The sequence below is a fragment of the Bidens hawaiensis genome, unplaced genomic scaffold (genome assembly GCF_021521415.1).
Source record: "Bidens hawaiensis isolate Kalapana, Puna unplaced genomic scaffold, B.hawaiensis_p1.1 tig00013567_1, whole genome shotgun sequence".
NCBI lineage: Eukaryota > Viridiplantae > Streptophyta > Magnoliopsida > Asterales > Asteraceae > Bidens > Bidens hawaiensis.
Genome location: NW_027492151.1, coordinates 195,086 through 214,408, shown reverse-complemented (window position 1 = coordinate 214,408; position 19,323 = coordinate 195,086). Strand labels below are relative to the sequence as shown.

Below are 19,323 nucleotides of genomic sequence, written 5' to 3'. Positions count from 1 at the left end.
TTATATATACAGGCTATGTAGCGTTAGACATAGCTACCGGGGCATGTTGTGGGCGGAAAGGGAGCCACAGTGGTTGATTGAGCGTGGGAAATGGATGTACGCAGCACAAACAGTCAAGGCTTCACTGTAGCTTAGCATAATTACATCATTTACATACATACATATTTATATCATGATTACAAGTGTTAACTTGTGAATATTCATAACTGTTTTCTTGAAACTCGTGAAACTCACCAACTCTAGTAGTTGACTCGTTTTAAACTGCTTTTAAGGCGTACCTAAATCGGAATGATTTGGTGATCTGTTACTTGCCCAAGGTGTGTGGTTGATGCTATGTGAATAGAAGCAAGGGCGTTAGTAGTAAGATCGTATAGTTAACAAACTAGTTTGGTTTGTATCACCTAGACTGTAAAACAATGATAGAACAATGAAATGTAATATATTGTAAGTTAGTTTGTGATGTTTCTTTATAAACAATGTGTTGATACTAGAGGTGTCTGTTACATTCTCTTTTTACGCTTCCGCATTGTGCTAGTCGGGGTGTGACAGTGAATGAACACAAACAAACATAGATGAAAACACTTGAATGAACACAAATTAACAAATATAAAATCTTTAAGTAGATGAATCATCCAGGTAATATTTAATTATTTTCTCTTAATATATAAATAGACATAAATAAACAGACATAAACAAACGTTCATAAGCATAAATGAACGAACGGAATAGGTGTTCATGTTCGTTTGTTTAATTAAACGAACACAAAGTTTTTGATCATGTTCGTTCATTTATTAAATAAACAAACTTTCCGTCGAACGGTGTTCACGAACAGTTCACCGAACGTTCGGTTCATTTACAGGCCTACCTGTGAAAGCTACAATATCGAACCCGTTACATGGACCGTGCGGGACGGGTCTATTACATGGGTTCATAGGTTTGACGGGTAACTATGTTGTGTTCATTTTATTTGATATTAGACGAATTTGACGGTTCGGGGTGTACATAACCGCTTAAGCCTTTTACAAATTGACCGGTTCCAAGTTTTCTATGTTAAGGTCGAAATTTCAAACTGAGAATCGAACCATTTAAGTCTCAGATTAGCCGATCGTGCATGTTTCTATGGGTTTGAATCTTTTTAGGTTACAAAGTCATTTTGTGTTATATCAAGTTACGTTGTGTGGTAATGGCATATGTTTGGTGATGCTTCCAATAACTCACTCTTATGGGCCTTAATGACCTTTGTTACGTGTAAATGAGTTAAATTAAGTTGTATTAAGTCATTTTAATAACTTATTATATGTGGGCCTTAAGGGGCTTTGTTATGTATTAAAGGGTTTGTATTAGTTAGGTTATTTAGGTACATAAGTCATAATAAACAATGTTAGGTGTTAACACACTTAATATGTTTAATGATAAGCTACTAAGTACTAACTCACGGGTATGTCGTATGGGTGTTATCAAGCGTGAATGAGTTAGATTATACCATGCATAATAAATGTAATATTTTGTAGACTAAATAATAGTTTTCGACATATATGTATATAACAAACCTAACCTTTTGTCCTTAGACTAAGAAAATAATCGAAATCATATACGTCACATTATTTTATGTCTTTTTATTTATTTATTGGTTTTTATTAATTCCAACTATTGTCATTTGGTCATTGCTGGTCTCAACTAATGAATTGACTATTGACGGTCCCAACTTTTAACTTATTTGTTCCTAATAGTCCACGACTAACAGAATCCTAACGCCGTCAGTTTCAGGTTGTCGGAAAACGTTTTTGGCCGGAAAAGTTAAATTTGTTGCCGGAAAACACTACCTGATCACCGCAACCACCACCAGTTGACTCACCGCCAACCAACTACCACCACTTGATCACCATTAACCAATTCTGACGATGGTTCTAGGGCTTCCGACAACCTCAATAATTGAGGCTTTTACTAGAAAAAAGGTTCCTAAAGGTCTGACACAAAGTTACGAAGATGTTTGGGACGAAAATGTTGAGTTTTCCGGCCAAAAACGTTTTTCTGGCGACCTAAAACTAACGACGCTAGGTTTCTGTTAGTCGCGAACTGTTAGGAATAAATACGTTAAAAGTTGGGACCGTCAGCAACCAATTCGTTAGCTGGGACCGGTAGTGATCAAAAAACGATAGTTGTGATTAATAAAAACCAACATACACTTTCTTTAATGGTCGATAGATTTTAAGATTAAGTTCAATCATGTGTCGTGTATACGAGCAATTTAAAAACCATCTTACTTAAATCTTTTTTAAGTATAAAGAAAATAATATATTCCTTTACCTTTTATACAAACATATTAATCTAAAATTGACCGACAATACGTGTTTACTTCCATTTAAAACATTCGGTCAATTTTTAACTTTTTAAAAATATAGTAGTAGTCTTCTTCATTTCACAGCTAGAAAATGGAGTGAACATACAATCTTTACGACAAAAAGTCATAAAGTAAGACAAAAAAATAGAACGTGCATATGCAAATTAGTCAAAATTGTTTTATTTGTGACAAGATTCTCTTAATTCAACATCTTTATCAATTGTTTTCAAGCTCCTTATCATAACTATTTGACTCATAGACTAAAACAAAATTCAATTTCACCACACATTATATTCATATAATAAATATATAACATCACAATGTAATTCAATAATAAATTATAACAAAGAATACAATGACAAGTGACAACACAGGATGATGATACACATATAGCTATACATCATTAAATCCCATCCTCTCTTTAGAAACACACATATTATAACAAACAAAAGGATGCAGATTAAATGGAACATATGGAGTTAAATCAATCCACTATGTGTTCAAACGTCACGGTCGCGTTTGCACTCGGGTGCCATGACCGGAAACCTTCTCCGGTCAGTGCAGTAGTTGTAAATGGTGTACTTCTGACGCACCCATTGAAGACGACGCCATTGGTAGGCGTCGAGATCTTGAAACTCCCTTTGGTCCCACCACCTTTTGCCTTGGGTTGCACAAAAGTTTGCGTTTACCGATGACTCACACCCGTCCACGTGGAACCCTTTGTATGCGGCCACAAATGGTGCCTTTGACCAATCGGTCTTTTCCAATCCACCCCTTGTTGCCCAATCGTCAGCGTTCCATAAACTCGAGTAAATTTTCATTGGTTGGTTGAATGGGAATCTGACTCCTAGATCTTTGCTGTTCTTGAACACCCTGATTGGTGCATCGTCCACAGAAAACCTGCGTTTTTTATGGGTCAATTTGTGTTTGATAAATCATCTTATTTAGCTGCTTACTAGATAGTTTTTTATAATATAGCTGCCATTTAAAATTAAAACTTACACAATTTGGTACGTATTCCAGAGGACAGAGTAAGAGTGGAAAGCTTGCGTGGGGTCAAACCATAAATAGATACGTTGCTCCCGGTCGCCTTTGCCGCCAGTGAACACGTTGGTTTGCAAAATGTACGGCTGCCCGGTCCGGTTCCCCAAGAACTCAAAGTCGATCTCGTCATGCTCGGAGTTTTGTGATGATAGCTGTCATTTTGATTGAAAACAACACTCATTTTAGTAAACTAGAGGTCATGCTATAGCTACACCATCGTCCACAAAACACTTAGACGACTGTTTTGACTAAAAAGTCAAACTTTAAAAATTATTTGTTAGAAACTCAGAATAGCCATTCGAACAATATCTGGAAGGTCATTTTACCATAGGGGGTCAAACTTAAAAAATCATTGGTCAGAATAGCCGTCGACAAATATTTGTACAGCCATTTCGACCATAAACAATAAAATTTTGAAAATTTTGGTCAAAACAGCCGTCCGGCCTGTATAAAGATATCAAACGGTAGGGGGTCAAACTTAAAATTAAAATAAAAAATTATTGGTAAATATTTGTACGGCCATTTCGATCATAAACAGTAAAACTTTAAAAATTTTGGTCAAAACAGTCATCCGACCTAGACAACATTTGAAACCATGTGTATAAAGATATCACACGTTATGTGTATAACTAGCCCCAAGTTTTAACTCAAGACATAGGAAGTGGAGAAATGAGAACATACATAAAAGGCGGTGACAGTGCCAGCAGAGTCTCCAGGAACCATCTTAATCTGCATACTAAAATGCCCAAAAAGGTAAGACCCCTTAGACTGGAACCCTGTCCCGGTGTACTTATCTAACACCAACTGTATCTCCGAACCACCATTGAAGTATTTGATATGATCAAACGCCCATGTGGGCACATAGTTCCGCCCGAACGGCACGTCTATCGGCTTCCTCGGAGGCGCTCCAACGGCAAAACCAGCCAATGCCAACACCAACACATGCATCAAAGCCAAATGTCCTCCTCCCATCTTGTTTCTCTGCAAGTACTAAGCAGTTAATACGGAAAAATATTGGATATCGGTCAAGGACCGATATCGGTAATTTTAATATCATGTAAAATTCATATATATAGCAATTTAACACTAATAATTCAGTATAGTCTTCTACCATTAAAAAATTAACCTCTTGCAAATTGCAAAACACTAATAATCGTAGCAAGCAAGAATTGATTAAGACTTAAAGCAATAATATTGATCACTAAAAGTTGGTATTTAAGACTTAAAACAATGATATCAGGAATATCGGTCAAATATTAGTCCAATATCGATCAATACCGTTGATATTATCGGTACCGATATTCTGACTTATATATCGCCAATGGACCGATAACCGATATATTACTGAAGTATCAGTGATATCGACTGCATAGGTATATTGATTAAATATTAAAGAAGGCAGGTTTAGTTACCTTTGAAGATGGGATGTGGATAATGGAGGCTTGGGGTGTGTTTATATAGGGATTATTGGAGATGAAGATGAAGATGGTGATAGTATGAGACAAGACAAGAGAGTAATAATTAAACATACAGGAGGCAACAGTTTAAAGCCAGCTATGTCTATCAGAAGCCATATTTATTGGATTACCTGTTTCTTGATACACATTACTAGTGAGAGCTGATATGAACACTGAAGAAACACTAAGTGAACCCTGGACAGATTATAGATAATCTGGGGTTTAAGTAATGTTTCCCACGGATGAGATCTAGCTGAGAAGGCTGTTCTTCAGGAGACCTGCAAAACAAACACCGTAAGCTCGTCACTGAGAAGGGGGGGTTCCTCCTTGTGACCACCCTCCGGCGTGAGAATCAGACTAGATTGCTCTGAATATAAGAGTATATTAAGAGATTGCTAGATAACTGGATAGCAGATGATCTTACCATTCCAAGAAGTTGGAGTATTTATAGCCGAAGGTAGGTTTCCTAGAAGGTACAGCCGGCTGAACAGTATTCCTGTTCTACCAACAGTGGATTATGCACAGGCCATACTGGTTGGTGGATAGGTTACGGCCAACAGTAACAAAGTCGGCTGCACTATTCCACCAACTGTAGATTATGCACGTCCCACTTACTGTGGATTATACGCAGGCCATGCTGGTTGGTGAATAGGTTACGGCCAACAGTAACACTATTCTACCAACTGTAGGCTACGCACGCTCCTCAGTAAGAGTTGGTGAGTAGGCAGCGGCTAATAGTGACAAACAGTACTAGAGGGTGCTCCTCCTCGTACTGTTGTCGGTGAGCTGTCACCCTGTGATTAGCTCATGGGTTGTTCTGGTCAGATCGTCTGTCCTATCCATACCTTGGTAGGTATAGTACAAAAGATCTTTCAGAATCATACGGACTGGCTCATTTTGGCGGGATTGTTCCCGCCTTGCTCATTCCTTCATGTGACTACTGAAGTAGCTATTGCCTTGTGCGTGTAGCCCTGCTGTCTGCGGGTAGCCTTCCCTGATGGCTTGTATCCGCAACTGCGGGAACAGGCGGGGTACTTCACCATTGGGAGGCTTTCCCTGCGTGTACAGCTTGCGTACTGCGCGTAAGATTCTATGAGCATGGTGGGTCCTGCGGGAGCAGATGGCCTTTGCGCAGACGTCCCTATTCAAGGTGAGTCTTGCGGGACCAACTGGTCTCTGCTGGGACCTACCTCTTTAAGTCTCCCCAGTCCAATGTTCTTCTCATGAATGTTTAATAAAGTGAGGTGAACTTTTGGACTTTAAGCAAGGGGTTTTGAAAAGGGTTTTTAGTTTTAAGGTTCTCCGTGGGGATTCTTCCCGCGGGTTTCCTAATGTCACTTGCAAAAATTCCCGATTTTTTTGCTTGATCTTTGGGTATGATGCGGGTAGGTATGTAACCTTCTCGCAAGTCAGGAGCGTTGAGTCTCACTTGTGTGGATTCTCCTTGAGGTTTTAGTGGTTTTGAACATAGTGATCAATTATGTTTAAACCACCAATTCCATCCTGGAGCCTCAAACAATGTAGTTCTCGACGTTCCCGCTATGCGGGGATGTTATTTCCGTTTCCGCAAGCATTGCCCAGAAGATCCTTCTTGGTTTCAATTCCCTGCGGAGCGCTAGGTATGTGAAGGGTTTTGCCTTAACACTGTACCCGCGCTCGTCTTACGGTTACTTTACTTTCAAGGTACCCCTGGCGTCAATTCCCTGCGGGTGCTAGGTATGTGAAGGGTTTTGCTTTAACACTGTACCCGCACCCGCCTTATAGTTACTTTGTTGCCGGGGTATTCTTGGCTTCAATTCCCTGCGGGTGCTAGGTATGTGAAGGGTTTTAACACTGTACCCGTATCCGTCTTATGGTTACTTGGTTGCCAAGGTAAGAGGTATTTTCCCGCTTACTTTTGAATCTTTTTGAATTTTGAATTTTGAAATTTGAAAGGTTGGTGAGGATAAGAACAGTCCAAACATCTGAAACGTCATGCGACGGTTTCTTCTGACTGTGTCAGGACGTGCAGGAAGTTATGGTGACGTGACAGTACATGGTCATTCCAGACGCTTTTTCAGGCGCGTGGGCGCGATTTTTCGGGCGCGTGGCCGCGAAATTTCTGGCACGCGTCCTTTTTACAGCTGTTGCCAGCTTGCCTTTTGCCACGCGTCATAGTTTCATTGCACCCTCGATTTCTCTCTCCTCCGCATTAAATTCACCGCATTAATTGCGATTAGTATATAAAGGGGGAGAGGGTCCTTTTTAATTCACACCTTCACCCTTCTCTTCTTCTTCTTAGCGATTTCCGGCAAATACTCCCCTTTTCAGGCAAGCATTTTCCCGAAATCGCTTTCTTTCTGCAAGATGTCTTCACATGATCTCGAGTCTACCACCGATGACAGGAGTACTGCTGGCGAGTGCCAGTGTGCTCTGCCCGGCGATCAGTACCGGTATGTTGTTAGGAAGTTCATGCTCGATCCTCTCGAACCTGAGTTTCCTGAACCCCATCAGACCGTGTACGATGCCCCCAGTGGCAAGATCGGGGTATATGCTGCATTCTTTGTTTATGGGAACCTTAGGTTTCCATTGACAAAGTTTGTTTACCGTGTCCTCGAAAGGCTCGGTGTTCATCTGACCGAGCTGCACCCAATGGCGATCGCGAAGATTCGCCACTTCGAGTGGGTGTGCCGGATATTGGGTGTTGAGCCCTATGTGGACCGCCTGATGACCTTCTATACTTTGAGGTGCATCCAGGGGTGGTACACCCTGACAACCCGGATCAAGGGTTTGAAGATTTGCGCGACCGAGCGCAGTCTCCGATCGTGGAAGCGGGAGTTCTTCTACATTTCTGCCCGCGCCGTCCCCATTGCCATGAAGTTTAAAAATGGCCAAGCCATTCCGAGCCACCACGCCACCAACTACCAGGAGGCGGAATGGTTTGCAAAGATATCCCGGGTCCAATCTCCGGTTTACCGGTTTGCGGAGTCCGGGATGGTGATGTTGGGGATGAGCCGGGTATGGAAGGAGGCGTCTCAGGTTCCCATCCTTCTCGAATACGGTTTGAACTCTACTCCTTATGGTATGTCTTGTCTTTCTTGCTGATATGAGTTTGTCTTCTAACTGTTTCTTTTCTTTCAGAGGGGAACAATTTGGAGTCGCTCCTGTACCCGCGGGAAGCTGACGATCCCGTGTGGGTGGGTACTCGTGCTCTTGACGAGAATGAGTTGCCCATCCTGGAGCAAACAGCGGATCGGTTTGTGGAGGTCTATCCGCTGGGCCACGAGATCCTGAGCCACCGGCGGCCAGGTAAGGCGTTATTCTCTCCTCCCCCCCCTCAGTGCTGTACCCGCTGCTGGAATTCCTGACCTGTCTTCTTCTGAGGAATCCGCAGATGGTCCTCCGTTAGTGCGGAAGAAGAGGGCTGCCGGCGGGAAAGGGAAGGAGAAGGCGGCCTCCACAGCCGATCCAGTGCTCCTATCTGACACTGAGTCAGATAGTGAAGAGGTGGCGGGGAACCCCGGTGGTGAGAAGACCACTGTTCCGGAGGCTACGACTGTTACCTCCGGAGAACCAATGACGACGACGGTGACCGGCATCAAGAGACCGGCTCCATCGGGTTCGTCCCCGCCCGTCCGTACGTTCAAGCTTAAGAAAACCCGTAAGTACAACTCTTGGCTTTTATCTTCGTAATGTAATCTTCCAAGTCTTTTAACACCTTTCTTCTTTACGCAGGTGTGGATGTTGGCGCATTCCAGGGTGAGGGGCCGAGTACTACCTCTCCGCCAATGACGGTAGGCTTGGTCAGCCTACCTGAGGCGTCGACCCAGGCGCCTGCGCCTGCTTCCGCTGGTTCAGTTGCTCATTCTGAGCCGACTGTTCCAGCCGAGATGACGTCACCGCCGGCTGTGAGTGCAATTTTTACAGCATCCTTCACAGAGCCGGCGGTTACCTTTGCCGCGGATTCTGCGGCAGCGACCGCGGCGGCGGCTGCTACTATGCCCCCGGCAACGACGGCCGGTCCCTCAGGTACGCGTGGGGCTTCTCGCATCTTTCCGCCACCTTCCCATCTGCCTGACCTCTTGGATGGATTTCCATTGGGTTCCGGTGATGGGTTCGGCGGCTATCGGCCTGTAATTGACCCTACAGGTGTGTAGGGTTCCTTTGGCCCTTTATCACTTATATATTTTTTCATCTTTTCCTAACTGCTTTTTGTTTTCTGCAGTTTCGGATTCCAATGAAGTGTATGTTCCGCGATGGAACATACGCCGAGGAACAACCCTTCGTACCCCTGTGGAGTGCGTGGAATGGGCTCGCCACGCTGCTCCCCATGGTGCGTTGGGGGAAGCCATGGCTAGCTACCAGGAGGGTAGGCTAACCAATGAGCTTCGGGTTCTCCAAGCCCGGATGCAGCCGCGCGTCGAGCTGCTTTGTCGTGAAAACGACAAGTTAAAAGCAGCTCGCGCCAAGGAAGTATCTCAAGCGCGGGCTCTTCGGGAGGAGAACCAAAAGTTGGCCGCAGCTGCTGCGGAGAAGGAGAAGGCCTTCAAGGCCCTCTCGGTTGAGGTTCAAACGCGACTCGAGGCCCGCTCCAAGGCTGCCCAAGCTGTTAACGAACAGCTTCGGCTGGCTATGGAGACTGCGAGGAACGCAACCGAGAGGGCCACCAAGGCTGAAGCCGTTGCTGAGCCTTTACGCGTGGAGAACGAGGTGCTCAAGGCCAAATTGGAGGCTCTCCAACGTGCTCATGATGCCTTGGCGATGGAGGATGCCAAGAAACTTCAAGAGATCCTGGACCAGAGGGGCGTGCTTGATCACACCGAGCGGAAGCTTAAGGGCGTCGAAGAGGCTGCCGCAAAGGAAGTGCTACTTGCCAAACTTAACAAAAGCGAAGCCGAACGCGCCTGCACCCAAGCTCAAGCCGCCCTTAAAGAAGCTCTGGTTGCCAAGGAATGGCTTCTTCGAGAAGCGTTGTCTCAGGTATGTCTATCTTCATGTCTTCACGCTTATCTTTGTAATTAGGGTGTTGACACTTGTATATTTTCTTATGTAGGTTGTGCATCGGGTCTTCTCAGAGACATCTTATGATGATGCAATGAGCGCAGCCCTCAACGCTTCTCACGAGGATGGGGAACGGGTCGGTTTCCTGCTTGGTCTAGGGTTTGTTGAGAAAGGCGTCCCGCCATCCAACTTCCCTTTGTACAATGTAGATACCGAAGCCATATATGACCAAGCAGTAAATCAATACGCCGCCTTCCCGCATCCGGTGGTGGAGAAGGTGAACCAAGTAGCTGCTGCTGATGATGGGTTTGCTATCATTAAAGCTTTCCTTAAACCGCCCCGTTCCTCTGATGGAGCGGGTCCAAGTGGAAGCGGCCCTGAAGCTTGATCCCGAAGATCCCTTCCCATTGCTAGGATAGTCTTGTACGGATGTATTTATTTTTCTTTTCGTAGGCGGGTAGTTACCCGGCCACTCTTGTAATAATTTATTTGTGAAATATAAATCTTTTTGCGTATAAGATTGTTATTTCTTTCTTTGGGTTCCTTGCTTTATAAACTTATGACTTGCATACTTAGTTTAAATTAGCAATTTTCCAAGTGTTTAGAATAAGTTAACCTGTTGAACGTGGTTGATAATGGGTTAAAGTTTTGCTTCCTCTTTCGTGATTGTGCGGGTAGAACCGTCACTTGCACTTAGTAGGATGGCTAAACTTTAACCTTCATCTGACCTGCGTGTAGGTTTTCCTCATCTTTTGAGGATAAGTTAACCTTTGAACGTAGTTGATAATAGGTGTGAAGTTTTGCTTCCTCTTTCGTGATTGTGCGGGTAGAACCGTCACTTGCACTTAGTAGGATGGCAAAACTTTACCCTTATCTGACCTGCGTGTAGGTTTTCCTCATCCTTTGAGGATAAGTTAACTTTTAAACGTGGTTGATAATAGGCGTGAAGTTTTGCTTCCTCTTTCGTGATTGTGCGAGTAGTACCGTCACTTGCACTTAGTAGGATGGCAAAACTTTACCCTTATCTGACCTGCGTGTAGGTTTTCCTTATCTTTTTTTTTTTTTTTTTTTTTTTTTTTTTTTTTTTTTTTTTAGGATAACCTTTGAACGTGGTAGATGATAGGTTGAAGTTTTGCTTCGTTGTTTGTGATTGTGCGGGTAAGACCGTCACTTGCACTTACAAGGATGGCTAAACTTTACTTACATCATACCTGCGTGTAGGTTTCCCATATTTTTAACGTTGTGTTTATGCGGGTTTTGCCGCCTTCCACACGTAACGACTTACTTCTCCCCGTTTATGCGGTAAATACCGTCACCAGTGGGAAGTTCATAAGGATAAAGGTAAACACATTATGAAAGGAGAATCATTTCCATTAGAAGTGGCTCTAGGCCTTTACAAGTTTTGGAATTGATCTACATATAACATTTGCGTAATTGAGCTCCATTCCATGTTCTTGGGATGGGAGTGCCATCGAGCCTTTCGAGCCGGTATGCGCCCTTTCCCAGGACTTCTTTGATAATGTATGGCCCTTCCCAAACCGGGGCCAGCTTTCCCGGGCGCTCTTGGTTTGAAGCCTCGTTGTTACGCAGTATGTAGTCTCCTATCTTGAAGTTGCAGAGTTTTACCCGCGTGTTGTAGTACTTTTGCATTTGTCGTTTGTAGTTCTCTTCACGCACTGCGGCTAAGTCTCTGCGTTCCTCGGTTAGCATAAGATCCAACCGTCTTTCCGCATCATTGTCTTCTGGCTGAATCAGGACCCTTGGCGAGGGTAGACCAATTTCGACCGGGACCATGGCTTCAGTGCCATAAGTGAGGCTGAACGGGGTTTCTCCCGTACTGGCCTTCTTCAGCGTTCTGTTTGCCCAAAGGACGTGCGGAAGCTCGTCCACCCAGCCGGATCTGTGTTCCAAAAGTCTTTTCTTTATGCCATCGACGATGCTCTTGTTTGCTCTTTCCACCTCACCATTACCTTGCGGGTGTGCCACTGAGGTAAAGGTGTGGGTAATTTGAAGTTCTTTTAGCCACTGTTGTAGCTTCTTGTCAGCAAAGTTGGTGCCGTTATCGCTCACCAAATTCTGTGGAAGTCCAAAACGACAAATAATAAATTCCCAAATAAATTTTTTGATATGCTTCGCGGTTGTTTGGGCTAAAGGTTTTGCTTCTATCCACTTGGTGAAGTAGTCGATGGCTACCACTAGGAACTGAACATTTCCTGCTGCTGTAGGAAATGGGCCTGTCACATCGATGGCCCACTTCTGAAATGGCCATGAAGAAGTGACTGGAACCAGTTCATTCTTCGGGCGGTGCGTGTTGGGTGCGTAAAGTTGGCAAGACTTGCATTTTCTGATGTATGCCAGTGCATCCGTATGCATCCCCGGCCAAAAGTATCCCGCGTTGTTTAGCTTGGCTACAACAGCGCGAGGACCTGCGTGTACTCCACAGATGCCTTCGTGTACTTCCCTTAGGAGGTAGTCGGCATCTTGGTTGTCCACGCATCTCAAGAGTGGGCCAAGAAAGTTACGTCTGTAAAGGATGTCGTTGACGAGCTGATAATTCAGTGCTTTACAGCGTAGTTTTCTTGCCTGTGTTTTTGACTCTAGTAGTGTTCCTGCTGCAAGGTAATTTATTATTGGTGTCATCCACGTTTCTGTACCGGTTTGGATGACACAAATTTCCTTCTGCGGGACTGATGGTGCTTCGAGGAGTTCAATGCGGATGTCCTTTCCCAAGTGGGTGAAGGCTAGTGACGCAAGCTTGCTTAACGCATCCGCAGATTTGTTTTCGCTGCGCTTGACGTGTATGACTTTACAATCACTAAAATCAAACATAAGGATTTTTGCCTGGGCGAGGTACAGGGCCATTGTGTCGTTCACAGCCGTGTATGTCCCATTTATTTGGTTGGCCACCAGCATGGAATCCACGTGGGCTTCCAAGTTTTTCACTCCCATTTTACGCGCAATTCTCAAACCGGCCAAGAATGCTTCATATTCGGCTTCGTTATTCGTACTTGGAAAATCCAACCGAATAGCGTAAGTATATTCTTGGCCTGCTGGGTTGGTTAATTTTAACCCTGCGCCTGAACCCTCGTTATTGGCTGCTCCATCAGTGTAGAGTCGCCAGACATCATTGATGTCCTGTGCTGGAGAGGGTTGAGCCTCCTCCTGGCACTCTTTCTCCCGCGAAGCGGGGACTTCTGCAATAAAATCGGCCAGGACCTGGCCTTTTATGGCTGGTCTTGGCTTGTACTTAATTGCATATTCTCCCAATTCAATTGCCCATTTGGCTAGACGTCCCGATAATTCGGGTTTGCCTAGAACGTTTGAGAGTTTGAAGTTGGTGAGAATGGTGATTGGGTGGCCCTGGAAATATCGTCTTAACCTGCGTGAAGCGTGTATAAGTGCTAAGACCAATTTTTCGAGGGTAGAGTATCGGGTTTCTACGTCTGTTAGTACACGGCTAACATAATAGATTGGCATCTGGATGCCTTTTCGTTCTATTAGTAGGACTGCCCCGGTTGCTCTATCTGTTGCGGAAAGGTATAGGATTAACTCCTCTCCCGCTTGTGGTGCTGTAAGTGTTGGGAGTTCGATCAGGCGTGACCGAATCTCCTGAAAAGCTGCTTCCGCTTCTGGTGTCCAGCGGAAGTGCGTTTTCTTTAAGCAGTTTCTCAATGTTGACACGAAAGGAAACGACCTATCCGCATGGTTTGCCAAAAAGCGATTAAGTGCGACTAGTCGTCCATTCAGTGTCTGAGCCTGTTTGATGGTGGTAGGTGATTCCATTTTAACAATGGCTTCGACCTTTTCAGGGTTCGCTCTGAAGCCATCTTTAGTAACAATGACTCCCAAGAACTTCCCTTCTTCCATCCCAAATGAACACTTGCTCGGGTTGAGCTTCATGTTTATCTTTCTAAGCGTGTTGAAAGTTTCTTCAATGTCTTTCAACATCGCTTCTGGCTCGGGGCTTTTGATGACCAAATCATCCATATAGACTTCCAAGTTTCTCCCGATTTGGGCATGAAACTCTTTGTCCATCAGTCGTTGGTATGTGGACCCTGCATTCTTAAGTCCGAATGGCATCATTTTATAACAAAATGTACCATCGGGCGTCCGAAATGCGGTTTTGTCCTGGTCATCTACGGCCATGTGGATTTGATGGTACCCCTTATACGCATCCAGGAAGCATTTAAGGCGAAATGGTGCCAACGAATCCACCTTAAGATCAATTTCTGGTAACGGATAACAATCTTTGGGGCATGCTTTGTTCAAATCTTTGAAATCTATGCACATGCGCCATTGTTTGTCATTCTTCGGTACCATTACGGGATTTGCAACCCATGTTTGATATCTACTAATGCGTATGATGCCTGCGTCAAGGAGTTCCTTGACTTGGGTTCTACACGCGTTAGTTTGTTCAGGCCCCATTACTCTGCGCTTTTGTACGACTGGCGTGACAGCCGGATCGCACTTGAGCTTATGCTCCGCCTTACTTCGAGGTACACCAGTCATGTCAGCTGGTGCCCACGCAAAGATGTCAGCGTTTTTCTGCAGTAAGCGTTTGAGTAGGGTGCGGGTGGGATCAACGATTGTTGGTCCAATGGTAACGGCCTGGTCGGGGTATTTGCCATTGAAGGCCCATTTTTCCGGTTCGGTGATGGTTGGTTTAGCCATCTTTGGTTTGGGTTTAGATGAGACAGATGCGATGCATACCTGGGGAATGCCAGTGATCATCGCCACACCCTCAGCTGTTGGCCATCCCATCATGCCGTGGACTGAAGATACCACGGCGTTGAATCTTGCCATCCCGTCTCTCCCGAAGAGGATGTCGTACGTGTGGTGTGGCTTCCTCATCACGACAAAGTCCACATCCTCTGTGCGGGAGTGTTTTCCATCTGTAAGAGTGACGGGGAAAGATAGGATACCCAGGGGGGTTTCTGTACTGCCGTCAAACCCTTCCATTGAAGCGTAGACCGTTTCCAGGCGTTCTTTGTCTTCATCATCCAGCTTGTCAAAGAACTGCCTGTACATCACTGTTGACGAAGCGCCGTTGTCAACAAGAGTGCGGGAAGTGATGTAATGCCCCAGCTGGCTTTTGATGACGATGGGGCCTTCTTTGCTGGGGCCTCCTGGCACTCGCGGGAAGCGCACCTCAGCTTCCTTCCACGCGCATGGTTCTGTCATTCGTCTTTTTCTTCCTCCGACCTTGCCATGAACCATGTTGATGCTGATGTCGACGGGCTTTCGTCCGTTACCTCTGTACCGGTTGTCATTCCTTCCTCCCTTCCTGATTGATGCCACGAGATGTGCAAGTCGTCCATCCTTGACAAATGCTTCAACAATGTCTTTCAAGGATGTGCACTCTTCAGTACCATGACCCTTTGTCCCGTGGAAATCACAGGACTTGCTTTGATCCGCATTAGGTTTCTGCCGGATCAATGGGGCTTTTGGCCATGGCAATTTTTCCGTGGCAAATATCTCCGTGACGCTCTTCGTGAGTGGCGTCCACCGGTGTTTTCGGTTTGAAGGGTGTGTGTTGTCTCTTCCGCCAACAAGAGGGCGAGAGCTGGATGAGGTGTCAAAGTTTACCCTTGACTGCCAAATACCTAGCCTCCTCTTTTTGTTCTGCCGGGCGGTCCTAACGTTGTTCTCCCTTGTCCTCTGCGTGTAGAGGTGTGTACTCTGGGGAAGATCCCTTCCCAGTTGCTTTTCCGTCTCGGCAAAGCGCTTTGCCGCCGTCATGATGGCATCCCAAGTTGATGGCATGCCATCCTTACCCGTCAATGTGCGGATAAGTTCTGGGTATTCGGCGCCTTGGATGAAGGCGGCGCGAACCAGATCCTCACTTATGTTGCCGAGACTTAGCTTTTTGGAGTTGAAGCGGGTGATGAAGTCTAGTAAAGATTCATCCTCCTCTCTTACGCAGTTGAGGATCGTCCACTGCTCTTCAGTGTACTTCCTCTGTTGGCTAAAGTGCTGGCTGAACTTGTTCTGAAAGTCCGCCCAGTCATATATGTGGTGGATCGGTAAAAGATCGAACCATGCCCTGGCCGCTCCGACCAGAGTCATCTGGAACATGTAGCACCACGTGGGTTCCGTCCAGTTGCTGACGGTAGCCCCCGCAATGAACCTGTTCAAATGGTCGTCTGGGTCGGATAGACCATCATAAGTGCTAATGTTGGACATCTGTTTGGCACTTCTCGGGGCGATTGCTTCCGCAATGTCCCTTGCGAATTTTGACTTTCCTGCATTTGTAGCAGTTGGTCTAAAGGTTTTGGAGAAGTCACGCGGGTTTCTCTCCGTGATTGGTTTAAAAGCTTCCCCAAAATTCCTTTTTGGTTGGACGTCCGTTTCCTTACGCTTCCCTTTCGCCTTATGGCGAGGGTTTGCGTCGGTATCGGACTCCAACTCGTCATCTGAGTACTCGCCGTCACTGCTCATATTGAGGTGTTGGCGAGTACTGCCGAATTCGTCAGCCTGTTGAGCTGAACGCAAGCGTTCATCCAATTCGGCTTGGAATTCTCTTTGCCGTGCTTCGGCCCACGCCTTCACTTGATCTAGTGTTTGGCGAGGGGCCCTTCGTTTTTCCAACTGGGTGTCGGTGAACCCCAGTGGAATATTTACTGCACTTGCCCCGGCTTTGGTAGTCGGGGTAGTGTTCGTAAGGATTGTATAACCGCCGGTATTCCCCCCAGTTGCTGGGGTTGTTACCGGGGTTTCTTGGTCGGTTACTGGCCTTTGGACCGGAGTAACGTTAACCATTTCTTCAGAAATTGTGAAAAAACTAAAATAGTTCTAGCTTTTATGCACGGATGGCGCCAATGAAGAAACACTAAGTGAACCCTGGACAGATTATAGATAATCTGGGGTTTAAGTAATGTTTCCCACGGATGAGATCTAGCTGAGAAGGCTGTTCTTCCGGAGACCTGCAAAACAAACACCGTAAGCTCGTCACTGAGAAGGGGGGGGTTCCTCCTTGTGACCACCCTCCGGCGTGAGAATCAGACTAGATTGCTCTGAATATAAGAGTATATTAAGAGATTGCTAGATAACTGGATAGCAGATGATCTTACCATTCCAAGAAGTTGGAGTATTTATAGCCGAAGGTAGGTTTCCTAGAAGGTACAGCCGGCTGAACAGTATTCCTGTTCTACCAACAGTGGATTATGCACAGGCCATACTGGTTGGTGGATAGGTTACGGCCAACAGTAACAAAGTCGGCTGCACTATTCCACCAACTGTAGATTATGCACGTCCCACTTACTGTGGATTATACGCAGGCCATGCTGGTTGGTGAATAGGTTACGGCCAACAGTAACACTATTCTACCAACTGTAGGCTACGCACGCTCCTCAGTAAGAGTTGGTGAGTAGGCAGCGGCTAATAGTGACAAACAGTACTAGAGGGTGCTCCTCCTCGTACTGTTGTCGGTGAGCTGTCACCCTGTGATTAGCTCATGGGTTGTTCTGGTCAGATCGTCTGTCCTATCCATACCTTGGTAGGTATAGTACAAAAGATCTTTCAGAATCATACGGACTGGCTCATTTTGGCGGGATTGTTCCCGCCTTGCTCATTCCTTCATGTGACTACTGAAGTAGCTATTGCCTTGTGCGTGTAGCCCTGCTGTCTGCGGGTAGCCTTCCCTGATGGCTTGTATCCGCAACTGCGGGAACAGGCGGGGTACTTCACCATTGGGAGGCTTTCCCTGCGTGTACAGCTTGCGTACTGCGCGTAAGATTCTATGAGCATGGTGGGTCCTGCGGGAGCAGATGGCCTTTGCGCAGACGTCCCTATTCAAGGTGAGTCTTGCGGGACCAACTGGTCTCTGCTGGGACCTACCTCTTCAAACACTGATTGATATATATCAAACACTTTTTTAACTTCTTTTATCCATAATAATATGGACAACTTTTATTTCTGAACCAATTTTAAATTCATGACAGAGGTGTAGATAGTTGATAGTTTATAAAAGTTTATCAAATTTTTGTTGAAATACCAAAGAGAGACTAGACTGTTAATTGTTAAACCTAAAGCAATATGTATACGTGTTTATGAGCTTGTTGCGGTTATGTTTAAAGTTAAGTTTTTGTATTTAGTCTTCCCTAATATCACAAATACTACTAAGATAATGTTTGTCGAATCATCATATGTACTACGAGTGAGACTACACGCACACTATCTAGTTCATCGATATAGAACTTGTTGATTGGCATCTAAACGTCAATTTACTAGGAGCAACATGGTCGCCTACAAAGGATCCACCAATCTAAATGCATGTGTACACAAAGATCGACAATTTTGAACGCATGTTTTTATAAATATTGTCAAATTTAAAAAAATATTTATAGATGTGAAACGACTTATATGAGACAGAATATATAAAAAAGCGAGAAACAAGTAAAAGAAATAATGAAATATCATATATCACATGCCTCCATTCGTCCGTCATTAGGGGAAAGACTTAACTTTATCGGCCTTTACCCATGATTTTGTAAAGTTTATTATTGATGAAATGTTTTACTATATATTATAATAAACAGATTATGCAACAACTTTAGTATATTCAATATGCAATTATTAAATGTGGATAAAAATATTTAATATTATGGAAGGACAGAGGAAAGAGAGTAGGTAGTTTGTTTGGTAAAGAAAAGAAATGAAACAAATTTGACTTAAAGAGTCAAAAACTTTGACTTGATCACTTGGATGTGTTTTAACATTTATTTATTTATTTTTTATTTTTTTTTTTAACAGCAGGATGTGTTTTAATATTACTTTTAATTTAAAATAAAATGTTAGAATTGATCAACTAACTTAATTTCTTTGACGCTATTAGTTATAGGCAAATAATATACTTTTGTTAATATTGGTTTTTTATTATTAAAAAATAAAAAACCGCTAAGATGTATTAAAAATAAAATGTTCTATAAATATTAAAAAAAAATTTTACATAAATTATTCTGTTTGAAATGTTGTTTCAATTTATTAGGTTTGTGTCTTATTCTTTTATCATATTTGAGCCATTTGCTAATTTGGAAACCACTTGAATACTTGATCACGTAAAAGTGATTAGTTGACACTTGACAGTCACATTGCATTATTATCTCACAATTTATGATATATACTAATAATAATAAATATTGGTTTTAAATAATCCCAAATATTATTCTATTGGCTAATAATTGTCTAAATTTTAAACTTGGCTGGTGACGATCTCAACTAAATGTGTATTTGTTAGTAATTTGCTGATGCGATCGGAGAAGAAGGTCCACGTCAGCAAATCACCAACAGAGTTAACATCCACGGTCTGTTAAAAACAAATATCCCTTTAGTTGGTACTGCCACCAGCCAAATTTAAAATTAGAACTATTATTTGCCAATAAGGTATAGCTACGATTATTTATATTTTGTTTACTATAACCTTTTCTCCCATACTACTTTTAAATATAAATCCTATTATGCTGCAATGCAAGCCGCATAAGTAAAGTCCGATACTAATGTGGT

The 19,323-nt window shown here is 44.0% G+C and overlaps 1 protein-coding gene across 1 annotated transcript; it reads right to left on the bottom strand.

Moving 5' to 3' along the window:
* Nucleotides 1-2,802: 2,802 nt before the first annotated feature.
* Nucleotides 2,803-4,379, bottom strand: LOC143544454 (xyloglucan endotransglucosylase protein 2-like). The gene is made up of 3 exons (XM_077036561.1): nucleotides 4,067-4,379; nucleotides 3,344-3,537; nucleotides 2,803-3,241 (listed from the first exon to the last, which is right to left on the bottom strand). Exons 1-3 carry the CDS (start codon nucleotides 4,355-4,357, stop codon nucleotides 2,842-2,844), a joined length of 885 nt encoding a protein of 294 aa, XP_076892676.1. The 5' UTR covers nucleotides 4,358-4,379; the 3' UTR covers nucleotides 2,803-2,841.
* Nucleotides 4,380-19,323: the final 14,944 nt, after the last annotated feature.

Bases quoted from the DNA above. Each gene is read 5' to 3' on its own strand.
- LOC143544454 (XM_077036561.1), bottom strand. From the start codon at position 4,357: ATGGGAGGAGGACATTTGGCTTTGATGCATGTGTTGGTGTTGGCATTG. The intron at 3,538-4,066 runs GTATGTTCTCAT...TCAAAATGACAG, and splicing joins GCACTGTCACCGCCTTTTAT to CTATCATCACAAAACTCCGA. The intron at 3,242-3,343 runs GTAAGTTTTAAT...TAAAAAACGCAG, and splicing joins TGGAATACGTACCAAATTGT to GTTTTCTGTGGACGATGCAC.